This window comes from Podarcis erhardii (genome assembly GCF_964252035.2).
Source record: "Podarcis erhardii genome assembly, chromosome: 3".
NCBI lineage: Eukaryota > Metazoa > Chordata > Lepidosauria > Squamata > Lacertidae > Podarcis > Podarcis erhardii.
Window position 1 is genome coordinate 81,730,877 of NC_138507.1, and position 24,543 is coordinate 81,755,419.

The 24,543-nt window shown below is 40.5% G+C and overlaps 1 protein-coding gene across 5 annotated transcripts in view; it reads left to right on the forward strand.

Moving 5' to 3' along the window:
- The window catches only part of SPAST (spastin), a 40,492-nt gene that overhangs the window by 5,321 nt on the left and 10,628 nt on the right, over positions 1-24,543 (forward strand). For 3 of the 5 annotated variants that reach the window (XR_014155448.1, XM_081857683.1, XM_081857684.1), the window contains exons 3-13: positions 1,565-1,648; positions 7,090-7,185; positions 12,241-12,428; positions 13,854-13,987; positions 14,315-14,408; positions 16,678-16,752; positions 17,654-17,725; positions 19,190-19,265; positions 19,640-19,731; positions 20,134-20,213; positions 21,464-21,506. Coding sequence is in view for 4 of the 5 variants with exons in the window: in XM_081857683.1 (XP_081713809.1) it covers positions 1,565-1,648; positions 7,090-7,185; positions 12,241-12,428; positions 13,854-13,987; positions 14,315-14,408; positions 16,678-16,752; positions 17,654-17,725; positions 19,190-19,265; positions 19,640-19,731; positions 20,134-20,213; positions 21,464-21,506 (1,034 nt within the window). In the remaining variant the exon portion in view is untranslated. The remainder of the gene's footprint in view (positions 1-1,564; positions 1,649-7,089; positions 7,186-12,240; positions 12,429-13,853; positions 13,988-14,314; positions 14,409-16,677; positions 16,753-17,653; positions 17,726-19,189; positions 19,266-19,639; positions 19,732-20,133; positions 20,214-21,463; positions 21,507-24,543) is intronic. The other 2 variants (XM_081857685.1, XM_081857686.1) reach the window with 1 other exon arrangement.

Consider the following 24,543-nt stretch of genomic DNA (forward strand, 5'->3'; position numbering starts at 1 on the left):
ATTTAGGATTGATCATAGACAATCAGAACCATACTTTTAAATGGAATTAATCAGAGGTTGCTGGATTGAAGTTTCCAGCATCCTTGGCCATTGGTCATAGCTGTGAGGCCTATGGGAGTTGGAGTCCAATAACATCTGGAGGGCTACATGTGTGATTTAGATCAGCACAATTGCAAACCTTTTCTTTAGAAACTGCAGGCCTAACCAACACAAATAACAGCTTGCCCATAAGGAAACAAGCTCAAAACACTGTGTCTTTCATGTCAGAACTTAGAAATAAGTTTTATCATGACTTAAAAGTCTGATGAAGGCATTCTGTGGTGCCCAGGTGCTTTTAACCCCTTTCCCCACCATGCCATTATCCTGTCTGTTGCTAGTTACTTCTTTGAAAGAATGGAGTACATACAGAAATTTGACATAATTCAAGAATAAAAATCCTTCCAGCAGGAGTGCCACCTTGGCTCCATGACCATGGGTGCCATGCAGTAAGCATGGCCCTGGCACCAAAATTTGTGGGTGCCCAGACCCTTCACAGGCAATTTTGTGGGTGCTTGGTTAGCCAGGGCCCCAGCAAGTTGGCACTTATGCCTTCCAGATAACTCTGAACCACCCTGAGACATGTGGGTATAGGATGGTATATAAATTCAAGAAATAATAGTAATAATAATAATGGGTTCACGTGCTAATGGTTCACTCTTTTTTTTGGATAGTTTATATTATCTACCACTTGTTTCTTAGTTGAACTTGTATTTTGAACAGATAACCTGGATTTCGTTTTTGTTTGTCACAGTTGTGGTTCTACAAAGTATCTCTGTTGATGGTTCATGTTCTCTTTTCAGAGGGGATGGGGATAAAATTCAGTCAGATTTTTTGGCTCAAGTCAATCTTGCTACCTTGGCACTAACATTTTTGGTGTTGCTTTTAAAAGCAAGTTGAAAGCTTTAAATACATATTTAATTTTGATGTAAGAAGGCATCCTATCTGTAAATTGGCAAAACAAGTATACTAAAATTGTAATGTAAATGTGGAATGGCAAATAGTTAGTATTTACTAATATCTTAGAAGTTTTTGTTGTTGTTTAGAGATTCTTGGAGCTAAAATCAATCCAAACGGTTGCACTTCATGTTCCTTTAGAATGGTTTTTTCATCAGTTTAGAAATCTGACATACTACTTGTCAGAAAGAGACCTAATACTACTGCTAGTTCCATATCAGCATTTTGAAATAATGGCAGGGAATAGAAAATATGAACAGGGAGCAGGCTAATTGCACATGTAATGGGAAAATACAGCTAGTCTGAACACGTTCTTACTACTGTGTTCATTTGCATATTTTCCTCATTTGTGCAAATGTCCCCGAAGAGAGAAAAGCATGCACAGAATTGTTCTAATGTTACATATCTATGCAGAGCATCGGTTTTTTTTGCTATGTCAATTACTTCTAGATGCATGGATATTTTAAGTAAGTTGTAATTTTAATATTTACTTCTCTTTTTTGCTATAGTGTGGGACAAACATTGCTGTTGTACTTATGCTTGAATCTGAATATTTAACTTTCTTTTTAAGGAGATCATTGTGATCGAGCTCGCCGTCTCCAGTCTAAAATGATGACAAATTTGGCAATGGCCAAGGACCGTTTGCAGCTGTTAGGTATTACTTAATATTTTTATTTTGGAAAACGGGAAATGATAGTTACACAATGCATATATTTAAGAAACATTTATTAATCTGGCTTTTTAATTTTTGAAAGGGGTACCTCGGTATTGGATTTTAACTGCATAGAACCTATATACCCACTGTGACACAGATACAGGAATATTGGCAGAGCCGGGGTCTTTTAGGGGGAGGGATTTAAAGGGGCTGTGAGAAAAACAGACTCAAGACTCTATGAAGATGAAGAACTAGAGTACTGCAGTTCAGTTGGCTCTCTGAACTAGAGAATTTATTTGGTACACCCAGTGGAAGTAAATCCATGTTGCACCTAAAATAAACATTTTAAAAGGTCTCTTTTAGTAAATCTGAGTGAATTCACAGTTTGTCATTCTTATATCAAGTAAAAAGAATAAAGGACCAAACTAGACAGTCTGTGTAAGAAACCAGGGGCCAGTGTGGTGTGGTGTAGTGGTTAAGAGCGGTAGACTCGTAATCTGGTGAACCGGGTTCGCTTCCCCGCTCCTCCACATGCAGCTGCTGGGTGACCTTGGGGTAGTCACACTTCTCTGAAGTCTCTCAGCCCCACTCACCCCACAGAGTGTTTGTTGTGGGGGAGGAAGGGAAAGGAGAATGTTAGCCGCTTTGAGACTCCTTAGGGTAGTGATAAAGCGGGATATCAAATCCAAACTCTTCTTCTTCTTCTTCTTCAGCCTTAGGAGGATGCAAGTTTGTGTGGAACAATGGCATTAAAAGAGGCTGCTTAACCCTTCCCCTTCAGACTGTTTTTCTGCTTAAAACCCAACCACTCCTGCTGCAACTAACTGGGCAGAAAAATGGATACATGCCATATGTTAAGCTGCCTACTCACCTCCTGGCATACCTCCACTCAAACCAGCAGCCTCCCGCGATTGCTCTTAGTGTAAGAGATGCATGCAACTTGCTGCATGTCACATTCCTAAATTGCAGTAATGAGTGTTGGATGTAAGAACTTAAGTAAAGCTTTAGAGTTGATGACTGAGTCACGCTAAAAAAAAATCTTATCATATTCCATGGCCATGACATACAACTTGTTTTCAATAGAGCATAGTAAAAACTTAAAATTAACATCATATAGCTATAGTATGTACTCTGTTAACACAAGCTTTTTAGGTATGAGAAGTCTGGCTTAAGTATCAGTCTTCCTGAGCTATAACTGTACCTCTTGCCCCTCCCACCTGCCCCTCACCAGTGGGTTTCCAGTCCTACTCAGAGTTTCAGTCACAGGAGGAAGGAGATCTTTCTTCCCCACAACATAGTTTAAATGTAACTCTGTTTTTTCTGGAACGCTCCAAATTAATCTTGCTTCTTCTTGAGATGAGGGCTTCGAGTAATTTATTAGTCCTGCTGGTACTTGGCAAAAGTACAGAAGGAACTGAGTCCTTAAGGTGCCGTAGGACACTGCTTTGTTTTGCTGCAGCAGACTTAACATGGTCATCCCTTGCAGTAAGTCTTAGGCCAGATACTAGCCCAATCTTATGCATATACTATGTATTCAGTAGTCTCCCTAAATTTAATGGATATGATTTAGATCACATGTTAGCATGCATATGTCTGTAGCTTAAAAGTAAATCTGATAATTATTTGTCTTATTTATGTGTTGTTTTATGGGAAAACTATAATTTTAAAAGAATTTTTATCGTAGCATTTATTGTTAATAAGGCTTTAGGTGAGTTATTGCCATTGCATAGATAATTTTGACATAGAGTGTAATACTTAACATGCTTTGTTTATAAGCAGCAGAAATCTATTTGAAACTTGGTGCAATTATGGAAAGAAACCACATTTAGTTTGGGGGGCTGATAATGGCTTCATAGTGGTTTTTTCATTTGTGGGGTAGCATAGGGCTCTGTATTGTTGTTCCATGTTTTTAATATCTACATGAAACTTCTGGAGGAAGGTATCCAAAGGTGTGGTTGCAGTGTCATCAGTATGCTGACAGCATGCAGCAGTGTGTTTTGTTGCCATCTTTTGATGTAATTGAGGCTGTTGAAACCCTAAACCAGTGCTTGAAGGCATTGGTGGGACTGATGAACTGAGGTTAAATCCAGGCAAGACAGAGGTGCTGTTGGTTGGAGATTCCTGGCTTCAGAAGGAGGATTACAACTAGCACTGGACAGGGTAATATTGTTCCCTGGAATGGAATGAATTCCCCCCCACCCCCAGCCCAAAGATCAAGAACTAACTCACTTGAGTTATTTTGGGGGGGCTGGGAGGGACCACCTACTTTTAAAGTCACCTGATGTCATTATGACCCCTGGCGTGCTCTGGTCCATGGGGTCACGAAGAGTCGGACACGACTAAACAACAACAACGATGTCATTATCAATTCAGGTGACAACAGAGGAGCTCACTTTCAGCATTAATCATCTGATTGGCACTGATAACAAGCCCTTTTGAAGCTGTCAGTTTGCAGATGTGATTTGAATCCAAACCACACATGTGAAAGGACAAGTTCAAAGGGGCTCACTGAAAGTGTCAGTTGGTGCTGAGAATGGGTGCTGCTTGCCAAGGAACACTCAGGATTGCATTTTAAGCTCCCCATTGTTCCTTTGCAGCTGTGTCTTTAGTTGCCTGGCATTGCATATGGTATCAAGTGTGGGACAGGTAGGCATGGTTTGGCAGAAAAGGCCTTGTGGGCCAAATAAAGCCCATGCAACAAAGTCTCCCCACTGTTGCTGTTAAAAGACCCAAGTTCTCCTGGCTTCAGTACTGACTGGGGGAGCCCAGGTAGCATTTGTATCCAGGAGTGTATTTTATCGACTTTGGCTGGTACACTAAGTAGAGCCCTTTCTGCAGCTGACAGACCTAGCCACAGATCTGATCCATGCTGTAGTCACATCTAGACTAGATTAATATTGTAATGCACTGTATGTGGGGCTATCTTTAAATATAGTCCAGAAACCTCAGCTGCTTCAAAACATAACCACCAGAGTTCTGATGGGTGTATGGCAGTCAGCTTCAATTACACTTGTATTCATTAATGACACTGGCTCCTAATATGTCTCCAGGCACAATTCAAAGTGCTGGTTTTAGCCTTGAAAGTTCCAAATGATTTGGGCCCAAGTTACTTAAAAGGCTACATGCACCATACCATCCTGCCCATGCACAGATATCTCAGTTAGAGGACCTCTTGATGTATTCACCTCCTAGATCTATTATGTGAATGACTAGGTGACAGGGAGTCTTTTGTGGCTCCACAGTTTGGACCTCTATCCAAGTAGAGCTGTGGTGGTTAGCTTTTCAGAATGTTTCAGAATATTCATTTGTTTCAAATTGCCTTCCCTGGATAATTTTTTGTTCCACTCACTTAAGGAAGCTGGAATGTTTTTGTGTTACTAAAATTCTGAGTTTGTATTTATCTGTGATCTTTATTCTTGATTTTAATGCTTGTAGTTTTTATTGGTTGTAAATCTCTTTTGATAGTCTTTGCCTGGAAAAGCATCACACAGGCATTTTAAAATAAAAATAGTTTAGAGCATGCAGGTGAAATCTCTCAACATCTTCACCCTCCATCAACAAGACATAGCCGTTTCCATAAGCCCTAGGTAAAGGGTAAAGGGACCTCTGACTGTTAAGTCCAGTCGCGAATGACTCTGGGCTTGCGGCGCTCATCTCGCTTTATAGGCCAAGGGAGCCAGTGTTTGTCCGCTCTGCAGACAGTTTTTCCCGGTCATGTGGCCAGCATGACTAAGCCGCTCCTGGTGTAACGGAACACTGACACCAGAGCAGTGCACAGAAATGCCATTTACCTTCCCGCTGAAGTGGTACCTATTAATCTACTTGCACTTTTGGCGTGCTTTCGAACTGCTAGGTTGGCAGGAGCTGGGACTGAATAACGGGAGCTCACCCCGTCAAGGGGATTCGAACCAGTGACCTTTTTGAACGGCAAGCCCAAGGCTCAGTGGTTTAGACCACAGCACCACCCGTGTCCCTATGTTGGAACAAAAACTCAAGGAGGCATGTAACTAAATTTGACAAGTGTTAGAAATAACTGGCCTTATGTTTGGCTCTAGGCCTCTTATCGTGCCACTTTGTCTCTTGACGTATGATGAAATCATCAACTGGGGTCACCTTTTGATCTAAAGACAACTGGATAACAACACAAATACAGTACAGTGTACTTGGCCTGATCCAGCAGGCTCTTCTTATGTAATTGAAGAATGCATTTTGTGAGCCAAAACTGCATTGAAAACGGTTGCTTTTTGACAGTGGCTGTTTTTCTTTTCTGTGTGGGTTGGATTCAAACTTGCATGCAATGGAGTTTTGATCATGTGAAACTCGGCTAGAGGAACAGAGAAGGGGAAGATTATTTTTGTCAGTTTCTCCTTTCTTGTGTTGCCCTCTGAAAAGCTGATATCAGTGGCTGCAGGCCCCTCTGCAACAATGGGCAGTGGCACTGAGGGCTGCAGGGGGAAAGGGGGATAGTAGAAAATAGCCATCTTTATTCCAGGATAAGCTTCTGCTAGATCAGAATCACTTCCATCTGCAGAATGGCAACCCTGCACCCAACCTTTCTTTTGCTAAATAAAATGGGTGTTGACCCCTCTTTCTAAAACCAATTAGTGTGAAGAACTCCAAATAAGTTAAGTGTGTGAATGCTGCAGGGTGTTATGACGAGTCAAGTTCAAGAGGCTGTTTAATACAAGAGAAACTATGTTACTTCAGAAAGATAACAAATAATGATTGTCATAAGGGCTGGAGCGTTGGAATTGAAGCAGTATAATTTCTTGGAATATTTCTCAAGTACACATCATACTTTATAAGTGGCATAAAGACTTCATCAGTTTACCCCAAATCTGCTAATTGTACAATAATGCTACACCCCTTTAAGAATCCATTTTCCCTTTAGGATATTTGATATTTAGTAATGTAGTGTTGAAGTTTGAAGATGCTAATTTGATCAGAAAAGATGATTCTTGCTCAACCTTATTAATTGAAGAATTGTCTGACGTGATGTAATCTGCTGAAGATGTAATAGCTGTTAAATATGAAGTGGTAATTATACACAAACATTTGCCAATAAAGCGTACTATAAAGATAAGATCTGGCTGCAACGTGTACCAACTGGTTACAAGCTCTCGCACCTAAAACCTTCCCATGGATAGAGATACCTGTGCATAGAGCATTGAAAATTTTCCCATCAATCTTTTACATTGTGATTTCTGACTAACTTGGTTATTGGCTGTAATTCACAACTTTTTCATAATAGTATATCATCTTTTAGATGTTCTTGTAGCTTCATAATATAGCAAACATAAGACACATGTTTTCTAACTTTAATCCATTTCAAGTCAATCAAAGGCAAAGTCATTTTTTGTGTGATTTAGTGTACGTAACTTCCATGGGTTCATTTTTTGTTTTTTATTTGTCCTTCCCCACCCTTCTGTTTTGTTGCATAGAGAAGATGCAGGCAGTTAAGCAAATTCCCAAGCTGCAAATGGAAATCTGTAGTGACAGTACTAACCTGGTATGCCGCAATGGACATCTCCAGTCAGGTGGGTTTGGTTTTACCAGCACCTAAATAATTAGGGGGATGTCTCAGTATATATTATGTAACAAAGAAAATATGCAGTGCTAAATTGCCTGCTCCTAAACAATTTTTAAAATGCTTTTCTACTGAAAGGTTTCTGTAGTACGTTCTGTCCTCAAAATTGTGTTAACACTGCGCTTGTTGAACTCCTTTCCTTGTACTTTAAAGTTCACCACATTTTAAATGAAATGGTTCCTAAGGCAAATCGTTAATTTTTAAAAATCACATGCTTTTAAAATGCAGTTTTAACGGTTTGAAAAAACCCCCCTGCGTTTTGTGAAATACCGTATCAGGAAAAAAAGCTGGGAGATTTTAGAGGCTGCTACAAAGTGATATATAAGGCAAAACTTTATAACTGGATTGTTTTGAATTCCATTATATATTAACATCAACCAAAACAATATTTGAATACACTTCCTGTTAGTTATTTGTTATTTTTTATTATTGGTCATTTCTCTTTTGCTGCTTGATGTTAGAAAGTATGCCTAGAATAATTGTAAAAGGCTGCATATATGTGAAGGTTAATTGTGTTGTTAACTAGGAGAACTATATGTGAGAGTTGGTTGAAGTCATATATTTGGGGGAAGGATTGTAACCTGACATTCTGAAAGTATGCACTAAAAAGGAAAAGTGAACTTAAAACAGCAGATTGTGAAATGTTCATTGTTAGTTTTGTAATTTTGTTAAGTGGGGTAGCCTCTCTGCATACTAGCTAATTGGTCATCTCAGTTATTTTCACTGTTTGTAGGACAAATGCTTTCAAACGAACGGATGCAAATATTGTTGAAAGCACAACTAAGCTAAAACATAAGCATGGTGGCTTAATATTTTTGCTTTAGAAATTTGGTATTTTAGATGAGAATCCCCAGAGATTTGAGGTGGAAGGGGTTTCCTCAGTTATTTTTAAAAAACCTGCCTGTTACTTTTGGGCCATAAATACTCTCTTCATTCTTGTTAACCATTCTTAAATGAGGCTTTGAAATACTACCCGCCTTTCACATACTTTTGCTTAGCTCATGTACACGGCTAGAGCTTCCATAGAATCATAGAACCTTAGAGTTGGAAGGGATCCCAAGGGTCATCTAGGCCAATCCCCTGCATGCAGGAATCTCAGCTAAAGCATCCATGACAGATGGCCATCCAACCTCAGCTTAAAAACCTCCAAGGAAGGAGAGTCTGTTTCACTGCTGTTTCACTGCTGAACAGCTCTTATTGTCAGAATGTTTTTCCGGTTGTTTAGTCAGAATCTCCTTTCTTGCAACTTGAAGCCATTGGTTCAAGTTTTCCCCTCCAGAGCAGGCATCCCCAAACTCGGCCCTCAAGCTGTTTTGGGACTACAATTCCCATCATCCCTGACCACTGGTCCTGTTAGCTAGGGATGATGGGAGTTGTAGTCCAAAAACAGCTGGCGGGCCAAGTTTGGGGATGTCTGCTCCAGAGCATGAGAAAACAAGCATGCTCCCTCCTCCATGTGACAGTCCTTAAGATATTTGAAGATGGCTATCATATCTCCTTTCAGTCTCCTCTTTTCCAGGCTAAATATAGCCAGCTCCCTCAAGCGCTCCTCATAAGGCTTAGTTTCCAGACTCTTGATCATCTTGGTTGTCCTCTGCACACGTTCCAGCTTGTCAACATCCTTCTTAAGTTGTGGTGCCCAGAATTGGACACAGTATTCCAAGTGTGGTATTGCCAAATATCAGATGAATTTTAATTAGCTTTTGAAGGAACAGTATAGTTTGGTTCCGTTTAATGCAAGTTGTTTTACTAAATAATTTGAATCTGTGCTGATGATTGAGAATCAGTAATATCTTCTTAACAGCATCACAAAGCTGTTAAAGTTTAGAATAAAATTGCTCTTCCCTAACCATATTTGGGAGGTACTCTCAAGTAAGGATTACTCCTAAGAAGTTGTGCTCACTTCACATAACCCAATCTGGTCTCTGGTTTACCAGTGAGTTACAGGCAATGAGGCGAAGCAGGAAAAAATTAGAACACATGTTAATCTCAAGTGTGAATCCAGTCAAACACAGGTAGTGACTTATCAAGTTGTCTTTGTGGTGGTGATGGTGATGAAGAGTTCTCTGCCATTTTTACATCCTAGATCCTTGGAAACATGCTGTGATATTGCTGTGTGCTTCCAGGACAAAGTTCTGTCCTGAGTTGGTATCCAACTAGTTTTGCAGTTCGGTCTTCTTATGCTTAGAGTACCTTCTAGTTTAGTTTTGTGGTATGAGGATGTAGATAAAGGGGTTGGAGAGGTGCTGCCTACTGCAAGCCTGCTTAACTGGTTCCCTTCTTGGCTTATTTCATCTAGCCTATATACCTATTTACTAGAAGGAGTGATTCCAGCTGCTTTGAAATTAACAGTTATGAGGTTGCTTCTGAAGAAACTCCCTGCACCCCAAGAGCCATAAAAATTGTTGGTTAATCCCAACTCTCCTCCTCGGGCAGAATGCTTGATGGTTGGTTGCCAAGAAATTCCAGTTACTCTTGAATCAAACTCTCAGCAGTATTGGTTCAATCAGCCTCCTTTTGGAAAGACTCCCTGATTTTAGAGTTGAAATCACAAATTTATTTATTTATTTATTTATTTATTTATTTATTTATTTATTTATATCCCGCCCATCTCCCATCTGGCTGGGCTTCCTCAGCCACTCTGGGCGGCTTCCAACAAATTATTAAAATACAGTAATGCACCAAACATTAAAAGCTTCCCTAAACAGGACAGGCTGCCTTCAGATGTCTTCTAAAAATCTGGTAGTTGTTCTCTTTGACATCTGGTGGGAGGGCGTTCTAGTTGAAGGGCCACTTCCAGGTACTACTGTTGGATCCCATAGGATATATGTTCGTTATGTGGTCCTACAGGGTTCTCTTTTCTCCCTCTTGTTTTTCACATTTACTTGAAGCTGCTGGGTGAGGTCATCCAAGGTTTTGTAGTGTGATGTTTCCAGTGTATACACTCTTGTCTCTCCTTGGCAATGGATTTAGTCAAGGTAGTGGAAGTGCTAAGTTGTCCATTGGAATCATGAATGGACCAAATGATTGCCAACAAACTGAAGCTCAGTCTTGTCAGGATTTATCTACTGTTAAAAAGTGTTTTGTCTAGGGAACCAGTAGTCAACCAGTTCTGAATGGGAGTGCACTCCACTCTGCAGATTTATTTATTTGGGTGTGAAATACTCATGGTTCTAGCTTTAATACTGTTCTTAGCAACCCTGAAAGCAGTAGATGTAACAATATTTTTAATTATAACTGGTTTTAGACTATTTTAACCGTTTTAGAATGTTTTTGAATTGTGGGTGTGTTTGCAGCCTTGGGCTCCTGCAGTAGGTAGGACAGGATATATTTTCATTTAACAAAAGATACAATAGCCTGTCCACAGTTATCAGTGCTCTGGCGACTTCCAGAATAGACAACTGCAATGCTTTGTATTTGGGACTGCCTTCTGAAGTTCAGTTAGGTTACTAGCTGGGATCAGGAATATAATGCTAATACCTAAAAAGAACTTCATTGGCTTCTGATCTGTTTCCAAGCACAGTACAAAGCCCTGCATAGCTTGTGACCTGTCTCCTTCCTTATCAATCTACTTAGGTGTTAATATGAATGTTTGAGGCCCTCCTTCAGATACCCTTGCCAGATAAGTTGAAAATGGTGGTGACAGGGAAGAATTTTATTTATTGTGGTGCCCAGTTTGTAAAATTCTCTCCTCAGAGATTCTTACTTGGTGCCTATTTTTCTAGGACTATAATGCACAAGACAAAGATTTGTTGGTTTTCCAGACTTAAAATTCTTTTTATCTTTTGACTTCTTAATGTTTGCTGCTGTTACTACTTCATTGTTCATTGTTTTATTTATTGTCCTTAATGTTTTGTGAAGTGCCCTAGAAATTTCAAACTGAAGTATGGTACAAAATTTTAAAATAAGTGGAGAGTGAGTCTGACATTCTAAGATTTACAATATGTTTTTACTTCTTCGCACTTTCAACTTTTACACAGTACACTGAAGTGACAAAAATGTGATTCGGTAAAGATAAAGCATGCTGGATCATGTTGGTCAGGCCACGTAAAATAAATATGTTAGCTAAAGTGTAGTGGCATAGGCGTAATTATTTTTCAACTTAATTTCAGGATTATTTTCAGTTAAACATGCAGCAGTGTAACACAATTCAAATAATATGCCAATCAGTGTAAGAGATGAACTATAATCTTCATTCAGAATTTCCCTGTTGGGTCGATTACTTGTGATATTGTTGGCACTGTGTTTCCCAGAAATGAATCACAGGATGTATATTGGACTTGGCTGACATAAGCCATATCCAGCTAGAATTTTGGCTGCCTCTTCCTATTCTAAAAACTTAACACCATTCAGATGTTGCAGAGTTGATACTTTGCTTCATACAGGTATAATGTAGTGATTAAGAGACTCGGTCCCCAGTTCAGATATTGTCTCTGCTATGAATTCATGAGGTGGGTCAGTCTTGCCATCCTCCGTTGACAATAAGTGGATAATAATACTAACCTACCTTACACTTTTCTATTTCTTATTAAGGATTGTAACGTTGGTTTAGAGTTTTGAATATTCTAGGTGCTACGTAGATGCCTAGCAATTATGATTATTCTAGTGGTAATTACAGTTCATCTGTATCAAGTGAATGAATGTATTTGTAGGATTCTAAAGACCAGAAAACTTATTTGCTGTAGTATTAAATGTGATGGTTGACAGCTGCATGTCCAGTAGTGTTTAAACAACTAATAGTTAAATAGAATTTGATTGACTAATCTGAGTTTATGGTGGTCCAGGAGTGGTATTAATGTAGACTTACTGGAATTTTCTACCAAGCAAAAGCAATTTTTACATCACTAGTAAAACAAATATGAATATGACTCCTCCACTTTAGAAAATGCTATAAAGCAGTACATTTGATCAAGATGTCACTCATTATTTTTAAACAGAGGATAGTGTGCAACTAGTTGTTTTGAGTATACCCTATATTGACATATCTGTGTCTTTCTTTTTGTAGAAAGTGGAGCTGTTCCAAAAAAGAAGGACCCATTGACTCAAACGAGTAACTCACTCCCTCGTTCAAAATCAGTGGCCAAAACTGGATCTGTGGGGCTTTCAGGGCACCAAAGGACACCTAGTTATAGTGGAATATCCAATTTTTCTGTACCTAGACAAGGAACTGTTCCCACAGCTTCAACTCAGAAGGTAAGGCAGTAGGCTCCATGTGCTGCTTGCTTGCCAGTTTGTCTTCATAACAGAAACATTACCATTCAAAATTGAAGAAATACATGGCAACAGAGAGCTTTATTTCAAAGCTTAGAGTCTTTAACTGCAAAAAGAGTTTCTAAAGAAAAGTGCGACTTTTACTGTCCTAGCTCTTTTTTTGATTGAGATCATGTGTTAGAAGTAGGCAACCGGTAGTGCTATGCCTGCTTGAAATCATTTCACAAAATGGCTCCAAGGGTATGTAGGTGCGCAGTGGCTTCATTTGTGATTCAACTGCTTGCTAATAGGAAACTAAAACAGGTGTCCATACAGTTGACTGTCCTTGATCATCTTTCTGAAAAGATGGTTGGGTTTTCCTCAGTTTAAAGTGTGTCAGAAACCTGCACAATTTGTTTCATTAGAGGATGCTACAGGATAGTAAAATGTTGTGTCACTATCAAACCACTTCCTCTCCACCATTACTCTTAAAATCTTACACCTGTTGGTAGTCTATGTTCATTTTTCTCCATGTACTTAAGGAGAATGCTTAAAATAACTGTCAAAATAGAATATCCTGGTAAGAATTTTCAAGAGTCCAAGACCTCCAAAATATTGTTGCATGAGCTAAAAATCCTAACATACTTGTTGATTGGTCTGAACTGGTGGCGAGTAACCAGGAAACAGAGCTTGAGAATGTGGTGGATAATCTATGCAAAAATCAACAGAATGTGTGGCAGTGATGATAAATGCAAATTTCTTACAAGGGTTGATTAGGAAAGGGACTGAAACTAACTCAGCCGGTATCATTCTGCTTTCATACAAATCTCTGGTGCAGATGCATTTGGAATATGTGTACAATCCTGATTACTCCATCTCAAAGGATTTCAGAATGAAAAAGCCACCTGAATGATCAAGGGATTAGAGCATCTCTACCAGGGGTCAGCAACCTTTTTCACTGCCCCTCAGACCTTGTGGGGGGCCGCACTATATTTTGGAAAAAATATATGAACGAATTCCTATGCCCCGCATTGATTGAGAAGGCGATTGGGCCGCATCCGGCCCCCGGGCCTTAGGTTGCCTACCCCTGATCTACAAAGGGATGCTAAAGTGTGTGAAGCTCTTCAGTTTTTTTAAAAAAGAACAACTAACAGGAGGAAGGAACATGATAGAGGTTTCTACATTTGCATGGAGTACAGGAAATTGATTCCTTTATTTATGGAAATCAGTATTAAAATATATGGTGATTGCCATTGACTTGAGATGGCTCTAAAAGGGGATTAAACAAATTCATGATGTGTAGCTCTGTCAGCCATAGTAGCAGTGGAACCTCCAGATTTAAAGTCAATATTCCAAGGAACTGGGGGCTGTCCTTGTGTTTTTTCCTCAAACAATATTGAAATATTTTTTTAAAAATTGTTTCTTCAGGCTACTCCAAAAAATAATAGAGCCAACAAGCCTTCTACTCCTACAACTGCTGTGCGAAAAAAGAAAGACATGAAGGTTTTTAGAAACGTGGATAGTAATCTTGCTAATCTTATTCTCAATGAAATAGTAGACAGGTAAGCAACATCAGTGGTTGTCTTTAATAAAGACAGGGTTATTTTTTTAGATTGCTATGTAAAAAAAATGGGTTTTCCCCCCTAATAGGGCAATTAAGATAAAACATATTAATTTTTCTGTATCAGTTGATAGCAGAATTTAGTTTTGGGGGTCTAAATAAAACATGCAGGTGTGGTTATAGGAAATGAAACATTGAATATAAATGTGGGTAATTTCATAATTTTAATGGATTTCTTAAATGGCAGTAATGGTATAAAGCTAGCCAGCTGTACTCCAGAGCAATGAAATGTCTATTGTTGCACTAATTGGTATTCTGTATCTGTTAGTGGGCCATCTGTCAAATTTGATGATATTGCTGGGCAAGAGCTGGCTAAGCAGGCACTGCAAGAAATTGTTATTCTTCCTTCACTTAGACCTGAGGTAAGCAACATGTTTCCTATCAGTTTTTATATTGCACCTTAGAGCCTTCTGTTCTTTGTATAAATGATGTATGCTATTTATGTTAATGCTGCTCATTTACAATTTGGGATTAATTCACATAATGTACCAAGAAAAGGATCAAGACTGTTTCCAGAGAAATCTTGCTATATTTGCATCTTTTCCTTAAAAGTAGTAATAAAAACCATGATTCTTCATTGTAACCCAGTAGGGTTGTGAATAATTATGACTATTCAATGGAGTGAAACTTAGCTGGTTGCATGTAGCCCTCTTGTCCATAGTATCTATTTAAAATATTTATAAACTGACTTTCTTAGATCTAATATGTGTTCTATATATAGCATTGTAATATGTATACTAAGTAGTAGCTAATCACAAACCACACACTAGAGCTGAAATGCATTCCCATCCACCAAAATTTCCAAAAACACTCTTCTATGAATTTTGGTGCTAAGTATCCACTAAAGAAAGGGGCAAAAATGACAGCCAAAGTATACAAATCTCACAGGAAGGAGAGGGGGCATTAGGTTGCAAAGACCTGCTGATCACACGCAACTTCAAATTCTGATAAACATAGATTGAAACACTATAAAGTTAAATATATACTGTTATGCTGACATAATGCAAGTCCAAAATTATTATTTAAAGGTAAGGGTACCCCTGACCATTAGGTCTAGTTGCAGTCGACTGTGGGGTTGCGCGCTCATCTCGCTCTATAGGCCGAGGGAGCCAGCGTTTGTCCGCAGACAGCTTCCAGGTCATGTAGCCAGCATGACTAAGCCGCTTCTGGTGAACCAGAGCAGCTCACGGAAACACCGTTTATCTTCCCACCAGAGCGGTACCTATTTATCTACTTGCACTTTGACGTGCTTTCAAACTGCTAGGTGGGCAGGAGCTGGGACCGAGCAATGGGAGCTCATCCCGCCGTGGGGATTCGAACCGCTAACCCTAGGTTCTGTGGTTTAGACCACAGTGCCACCCGCGTCCCTAAATAATTATTTGGCCAGCATATTAATAAATATCCTTCTATGTTTAGGTATCTAATATAAATACAGCCACTGGATACAACCTACAGTGTGTGTCAGCAGAAGGAAGCTTGCAAATTATCTCTTCTTCCCTCCCCCCCTCCCTCCTGCAGCACCCTGTCACCCTCTCCTGGAGCTAGGGGGGCAGGCAACTACTTAATAGTATGGGATGTGTCATACAGGTAGTAATGGGTGGGAGAAATCACCCTTAATTGTGTAGAGGAATCTTGGACCAGTGGAGCTCTATTGGTGCAAGATTCTTCAACTCAGTTTCATATGATTCCCCCGTGCGCCTCCCATTATAGCTTTGCACGAAAAAGCCAATGACGCTGTGAAGAGAGTTAACCTGGCCCTGGAAAAAATGTCCAGCAGTTATGGGCCATTGGAGAATATCCCTTTCCTGGGCAAGGTACTGGAGAGAGAGTAAAGGCTAGTCAACTCTAGATACTCTTGGATGAAACTGGCTTTGTTGATCCATTTCAGTTAGGCTATAGGCCTTATTTTGGGACAGAAGCTGAAATGTATTGATTTATTACGGTCACAGACTGTAAATACAAGGAACAGAAAATGTTCATGGTCACCCTGTGGGATGACCTTTCTAAGGGGGTGAGTGCAATGTTAATTTGCTTGGGTCTTTCTGACGTTTGATGCCATTATCCATAGTATCTTCTGCGTCTGAGTTGCTTATTGGAGGAACTACTTGGCAGTGAACTTTCTGCTGAGTAGCTGGCTGATAATACAACAAAACACACAATTTTTGTAAGATAAATATAGGACTGCTCTGACACTAGATGAGGAAGAGCAGAATGCTGGAACTGATGGTTTGAAAATAGGTGGACCTGCATAGAGGAGTATTTTTAAAAAACTTGTCCAACTCTGGGCTACATACAGATCACTTCTGTTGTGTTACAGCTAGATGATCCAAAGCTATTCAAGCTAAAACCCTGTCCTTCTTTCCTTTCCTTTTTTCTTCTTTGATAGGGCCTGCCCTGGCCATCCCCCTCCCCTCTTGTTCTCTTTCCCTATGCTTACTCTACTGCTGATATTAAGTTGCAAGACTGGGTTGAGATAGCAGGTCTTCCAGTGGTCTGGATGACCTGTCTTTTTGAAAGTTATATATTTTAAAGAAACATCAGTGTAGATACTGTGTAGATACTGCCAGTTTCTATATAACCTTATGCTTGTTTACAGTCACAAAACTGTATGTAACTCAGCTATTCTTTCAGCTGTTTACAGGGCTTAGGGCTCCTGCACGTGGATTGTTGTTGTTTGGCCCACCAGGAAATGGAAAGACGATGTTGGTGAGAAATCTGTTTTGCACTCTAGCATGTTGTTCAGCTCAGCTTTTTGAGAACTTTCCACATTTGCTTTCTCTTTTTATGAAAGAAAGGTGTTGAATAATCTCTTTGAAATAGGAGAGTATTTTAATGTTGGGCTGTTTGCACTCTGCTTGGAAGAATACTGAAAATTTTACAGTATCTTATGAGGAAAGTACAGATAACTTGCATCTTACACTTATTTTACTTAGGCTATCACAGCTTTGAGGGAGTGGGTGGGTAAATTAACTTATCCTTGGAGAGATGGCCCTAGATGGTTTAAGTGAATTTGGTGCTTGGTATTAACATGCAAATACTCTCTTTAAGTTAAGAGTAGGAATGAGCTGTATACCTTTATGGGGGGAAAACAATGCTTTTCTTGATCTTTCAGTAAATTGGCATTTTTTTTAAAAAAAAAAAGCTTGTATAAGATGATGCATTGTGGTGCTTTAGTGTAGCACATTTGGTACATTGGGATTTGTAAAACTGTTTTGTTTATTTCCTAATACTTTATGAATAAAACAAAAAATGAAGTGGAAAGTTTGCTTCATAAACTCATGTTATCTCAAATTCAATAGAGGAAGTTGGTTCTCATTCCAGTTTTAATAGTTTATATATGACCCTCACTGTACAGTGGTTGACAGCCTCAGATTAGCTGCATACAGTTTTTATGAATAAATTTGAAGAGATAAAGCATTTGAAAATTCAGCTGACTACCTTGGCAGACATGTCACACTTCTAGGGAATGACATGCTATATATTGCTAAATCAATGATAGATTATTTGGATTTTCCATAACTGTATTGTACTATTTCTTACACATTTAGTAAGAATACTGTAAACCTTTTATGCGGTAGTCCTCACTTGGCATTTTCTCTTATTCAAGGCCAAAGCAGTGGCTGCAGAATCAAATTCAACTTTCTTTAACATAAGTGCTGCAAGTCTAACGTCAAAATATGTAAGTAGCAGTTGTATATTCTAGTTGTACACTTTTGAAAAATACCTGGAGTTCTTAATAATGTAGGTTTGGCTCAAAAAAATGTAACTGGCACATGGGCTTTTTAGGAGCATTTGGCAATGAAAAGTTGCTATAAACACATATTCCTAAATAAATGTGAAGAGGAGATCATTTAAATTTCACTGCAACTTGTCAAAACTTATGACAAAGTTATTGGCTTGGATCCTAACTAAGTTCACAGAAAGTTTCTCACCTGCATTCCCCCTGCAGCTACATACACCCCGAGAAATCATCTTTGTAAGGTTGGGGGTAAAAGAGGAGAGCGCAAAATACGGTCTGAAGCTCAACATCAAAAAAATCAAGATCATAGCCACTGGTCCCATCACCTCCTGGCAAATAGTAGGAGAAGAAATGGAGGCAGTGAAAGATTTTACTTTCTTGGGCTCCATGATCACTGCAGATGGTGACAGCAGTCACGAAATTAAAAGACGCCTGCTTCTTGGGAGAAAAGCGATGACAAATCTAGACAGCGTCTTAAAAAGCAGAGACATCACCTTGCCAACAAAGGTCCGTATAGTTAAAGCTATGGTTTTCCCAGTAGTGATGTATGGAAGTGAGAGCTGGACCATAAAGAAGGCTGATCACCAAAGAATGGATGCTTTTGAATTATGGTGCTGGAGGAGACTCTTGAGAGTCCCATGGACTGCAAGAAGATCAAACCTCTCCATTCTTAAGGAAATCAGCCCTGATTCAGCCCTGCTCACTGGAAGGACAGATCCTGAAGCTGAGACTCCAATACTTTGGCCACCTCATGAGAAGAGATGACTCCCTGGAAAAGACCTTGATGTTGGGAAAGATGGAGGGCACAAGGAGAAGGGGACGACAGAGGACGAGATGGTAGGACAGTGTTCTTGAAGCTACTAACGTGAGTTTGACCAAACTGTGGGAGGCAGTGGAAGACAGGAATGCCTGGCGTGCTCTGGTCCATGGGGTCACAAAGAGTCGGACATGACTAAATGACTAAACAACAACAAAGGTTGGGGAAATCCTCTTAAACAATGTGCGATGTGGCAAGGGGGCCTGTTGGGGGGCATTGCCCCCAAAGTGAATGGACTTTTGTCCAATTTTGGCACAAAATTGAGTAATTTCTGCTTGCCAAGCAGATACCCCACCTACAAACTCCAGGAAGGCCTCCTGAGCTGCCAGAGAAGCTTTTTGAGGAATGCAAAAGCAGGAAAGGCCAGGTGTTTTCCTTCCGTGCACTTCCTTTAATTGATTGTGTTGGGATCCAAACCATTGACTTTAGGTTTTTATTCAGGAAGGCAGATAACATCTATCACAAGTACCAGCACTGAGTTGGTGTCAAAATTTGGTCTTGGTCTTATTTTATATAAATGAAAAGGATGAGAATGAACCATATTAAGAAACTGTTTTTCTGAAGTAGATGCCTTATCTTCTTTTTAGGTTGGTGAAGGAGAGAAACTAGTGCGTGCTCTTTTTGCAGTAGCCAGAGAACTTCAACCTTCTATAATTTTTATAGGTAAAACTTTAGCATTTGTGTATTTAAAAAAGTAAAGCAGCTTCAAACTTTAACTTGTAAAGCAACCTAATGTTGTGATCAGGTAAAGCTGCATCAGAAGCTATTGTCCATTTATTGGATTTGTTTTATAATTTAAATAAGTAGGATGTTTACAGAACTACTAATATTATATTGGAAGCTGCTCTGTGAATATATATTAAAAAGTCTGGTATTGATGTACTGAAGACAAAAAAAAGACATGCATGCTTGTTCTCAAATATGTTATTAACTTCATGGCTCTCAATAATAGATTTTGAATAAAATGCAAGTTATTTTACTTACTTCAGTTATACCATTATAGGAAATGTTATAATGTTGCCACTTTCAATTTTTAGATGAAGTGGATAGTCTCTTATGTGAAAGAAGAGAAGGTGAACATGATGCTAGTAGACGTTTAAAAACGGAATTTTTAATAGAGTTTGATGGTGTAAGTATTAGCTTTGGTATGAAGCTACATCAATGCATACCAATTTGTTGTGTTTAAACTGTGGATTATCCCTTTTATACTTAGTTCTTTTTAATCCTGAAGAGCAAATAGAGAAGGGACAAGGGATATTTTATTGGGGAAAAGGGAACTGTTTTCTTTTCCTATTTTGCTGAACTCCAAGTGTTGTCCAAAGTGGTGGCTGGTAAACTGGTGCAATATGAAGTCATGAAAACCAGTAAGTTGTTTGCATTTTTATCATATGGAACACTAAGCAAAGTTATTGCTTAGCAAAATTAAGAGTTTACCAATCTATAACATTAAGGTTTTTCAGGTAACTATTTTGTGGCAGTATTAATTTCCAATTTCTAAATATTTAAGCTTTGCTTTTTTGGAAAAAAATAGGTACAGTCTTCAGGAGAAGACCGAATACTTGTAATGGGAGCAACTAACAGGCCACAAGAGCTTGATGATGCTGTTCTCAGGTACTTTAAAACATGTGTTATTAACAGCTGTACATAGTGAGGGTTGGCATAGTAGGTATTCTTGATCATTCACTTGGTATGTGTTGGGTTCCAGTATTTCAAAGAATAATTTAGGGTGTGTTTGTGCACAGAATTATTGGAATCTGCACTGTAGATGTGGTATCACACAGGGGAATTATTGATAATATTTCATAGCTGCTTGGAATGTTTTTAATAGGAATAAAACAATCTTATAATTTTCCTTTGAAAATGTATGAGACATAGGGTTAAATCTAAAGGTGCCTTTCCAATTACAGAAAGTCCTATTGCTTCTGCTAATGTATGGGAGGATGTGATTCTTTTTCTCCAAATCCCTCCTTTCCATGCCACATCCCATACTGTTTTCCGAATATTCTGCAGGGTCACCCCAGTCCTCTAGAGCAGGTTTGTGGATCTGTAGAAGGGCAATAAAATGGACAAAAAATTCCTGTTCTGGTAGCAGGTGCAGAAAGTGACCCTTCCATGAGCAAAACTTTGTTCATGTGATCATAGGATCCAACCTATGTGATTATTAAAATCTGTTTTGTATACCTTTGGGGCCCCTTTCTTGAATGCTAGCATTTTAATATTGGTGGCTGGGAATGATGCTACCTCATTAGCAACTTTCCTTGTGGACATGGGGCTGTTTTTCAGGGTGACTTAACACATCAAATGGCACAGCTGAGATAATGAGGGCCAGAAGTGTGATGGGGATGAAGCTAGCTCTTTAGGAGAGGATATAGGCTGCTGTAGGCAGTACAAATTTACTGTTAGAAAATATTGAAACAATTTGAGCTGAATAATAATAAGGACTGGGAGATCTACAGGTCAGTCTTGACTGCCATCTGTACAGGCATTATGTATTGGATTTGCTAAAACAACAATGTACAAATTATAAACTTTCTAAAATAAGGGATTCCGCCCCCCCCTTACTGGCTGCTTCATTTAATAGACAGTTGCATTTTTCCGGCATCGGATGCTATTGAACTCTGTAATGTCATATGACATATTTTAGCCAAAAATATATCTGTGAAAACAGTGCATTTATTAAAATTATTCATGTGTAGTTGTAGTTTTAAGCTATTTTTAGTATCCTCTTATTACAGAAATTCTTCTTTCATACCCTCAGAGTGTGATGTTTGTGCTTCAATTGTGGCATAATATAGAAAATGGGCTTTTTACATACCATGCTTCCCTAATCATAGTTTCTGTATCAATATTTGTGTTTTCAGGCGATTCATCAAACGAGTGTATGTATCATTACCAAATGAAGAGGTATGTAGCTTGTGATTGCATTTTGTACACAAGACTGCCCCACTGCTTGTTTTTGGTGCAAGTTTGTGATAGATTGAAATCTTTCGTATAATTGCTACAAACATGAATTTTCAGTGAGCATGGTTTATAAAAGAATTTACAGCATAGAATACATCCTTCCAGCTCACAATCTGCTTGTCTTTTCACATTTTTGAAAATCTAAGCTTTCAGTAAAAAGGATTTCAAGTCATATGGAGGAAAAATCTTAATCAGATGTTGTCACCATATGTTCAAACTTTGAGAAAGGTCTGTGGTTAGGTGTTACTGCCCAAGCTGAACAATTCCTCTTTCATTTTTAGTTCCTTTTCTCCTGCAAACCTCTTAATAGCTAGTGCTTCCTTCTTTCTCTACTATTATCCCATTTTCTGCCTAAATTCCATCTGGCAGATAACCTTACAATCTGGATTGGTATTGTGATGGGATAGTGAGCTGCTTGTGCGTAAAAGCTTGATCCCTCTGGGGTTTGGCTGGTCATCCAAACCGATGCACTAACGGAGCCCCCAAAGCATGACTCCGTCAGTCGCTGGTAGAATCTGACAGTGGGCGTCTACGGAATTTACGCCAACATAAAAGCTCTTTGACAGACATGCGCTTTCGAGACTCTCTGCGTGACAGTTTCCGGCGAAGGGTGGGCGTTCCCAATGGGGGTCCCGTTACCTCTCCACTACTCTCACTGGAAGCATCCCAGAGCCTCCCCTCCGCTGTGACTCCTGCACTCCCCCTGCTGGTTCCCTCTTCTACTGCAGATTCTCTCCTATTCTCCTGTAGCCTGTCCACCACCTGTCTCTCCGATGGCAGTTCCCTGACATCCACCTCCCCCCCAGGGCCCCCTTCACCCCCTCCCGCCTCCTCTCCCACTGGCGGTGAGGGCGGAAAGCCCCTGAAGGAACTCTCCTCGTCGTCCGAGGATTCTAACACTTCCAGCCACGGCGTACCGTCTCTCTCCCCGTCTTCCTCTTCTTCGTCGGAGTCGGCTTCTTCACCCACCCCTGACTCTGGGAACCCTTCAAACTCTCCTTCCTCATCGGTGGTCCCAAAGTGTTCCCTTCTAAATCGAGCCACGGGTTGCGGTTTTCTTGGGAAACGCTGATGAAATGTTTCTATTAAAACCTCGTCATTGACTACCTCTGCTGGTACCCAAGTGTTTTCCGACTCTGCTTCCCCCTCCCATTCTACCAGATATTCCACCTGATTCCCCTTCCACCTGGAATCAATGATTCCTGCCACGTTCATGTCGCGCTCTCTCTCTTCTATCACGGGCGTTTGGGTGGCCTCTCTCTCACGCTCCCCCCACTCGCGTCCCTCTCGGTACGGCGACAGTAATGACCTGTGAAATACTGGGTGTAATTTCATGTGACTGGGCAGCCTGAGTTTGAATGCCACTGGGTTGACCTGCTGTATGACCTCAAAGGGTCCCAATCTTTTGGGCCTCAATTTCTTACTCCCGCCCTTGAACGGTAGCCCTTGGGTGGACAACCACACCCGGTCCCCCACCCTTATAGTTTCACCTTCCCTCCTATTTCTGTCTGCTTGCTTCTTATATTCTTCCTTGGCTTTCTCTAAGTTAAGTTGAAGCTGACGGTGGATCGCCTCCATCTCTTCAAAAAAATATTCCGCCGCCGGCACGCTCCACCTCTCCCCTCCCTCTCCTGGGAATGCCCGGGGGTGACACCCATAATTTGCCAGGAAGGGACTCATCCCTGTGGACACGTTCTCCGCGTTGTTGTAGGCAAATTCTGCTAGAGGTAACTTATCCACCCAATCATTTTCTCTGTCTTTTACATAACACCTCAGGTATTGTTGTAAAGGTATTGCCCTTTCCGCTTGCCCATTGCTATTATTGTAAAGGTATTGCCCTTTCCGCTTGCCCATTGGTTTCTGGGTGCCGGGCAGTTGAGAAATTGAGTTCTACGTGCAGTAAGCTCATAAGTTTCCTCCAGAACCTGGAAGTAAATTGTTTCCCTCTGTTGCTGACCACCCTCAAGGGGGCGCCATGCAACTTGAAAATATGTTCTACAAACAACTTGGCGGTTTCCTCCGCTGTGACTGCATGTGAACAAGCTATAAAATGACACATCTTGGTTAATTGATCTACCACCACCATGACAGCTGTTTTGCCTTTGGATTTTGGCAGGTCCGTCATAAAATCTATGGATACTGCCTCCCATGGCCTTTCGGGCGTGGGTAAGGGTTGTAATAGCCCCGCTGGCGCCACCCTCTCTCCTTTCGCTCGCTGGCACCTGTCGCAACCCCTGACATATTCCCGTACGTCCTCCCTCACCTTGGGCCACCAAAACTCCCTGGTAACCAACCACATGGTTTTGTGCTGTCCAAAATGTCCCGCTGTGGGGCTGTCATGCAACTGCTTGAGTACTCTGCCCCTCAGTTCCCCGTCGGGTATGTACAGTGCCCCTTTGTAATACAACGCCCCGTTCTTTTCTTCGAACCCCCCTGTGTTCTCCTCTGTCCTCCGGAGCTCTCTGAGTTTCTCTTGGGCGTATTCATCGTTCTCCGTACCCTCTATCAGTTCCCTCTGCCCCACCAATGCCGCCCCACACACCCAGCGGTCTTCAGGGATTACATGCCTTGCCTCAGGCGCTCCCTCCCCCTCTAAGTACTCAGGTTTCCTGGAAAGAGCGTCCGCCCTCACGTTCTCGGAGCCGGGCACGTAACGAATCTCAAAGTGGAATTTGGAGAACTCCTGGGCCCATCTCACTTGTCTCTGGTTCAGCACTCGGGCTGTTCTCCAGTATTCCAGATTTTTGTGGTCAGTTCGGACTTGAACCTTGTGCTGCGCCCCAATCAGCAAGTGCCGCCATTTCCGGAATGCTTCATGAATGGCGAGCAGTTCTCGGTCGTACACTGTGTAGTTCCTCTCTGATTTGTTCAACTTCCGCGAGAAGAATGCACACGGTCTCCATTCAGACGTATCTTTTCCCGGCTGGAGAAGAACGGCCCCCACCGCTCGGTCTGACGCGTCAGTCTCCACTCTCATTGG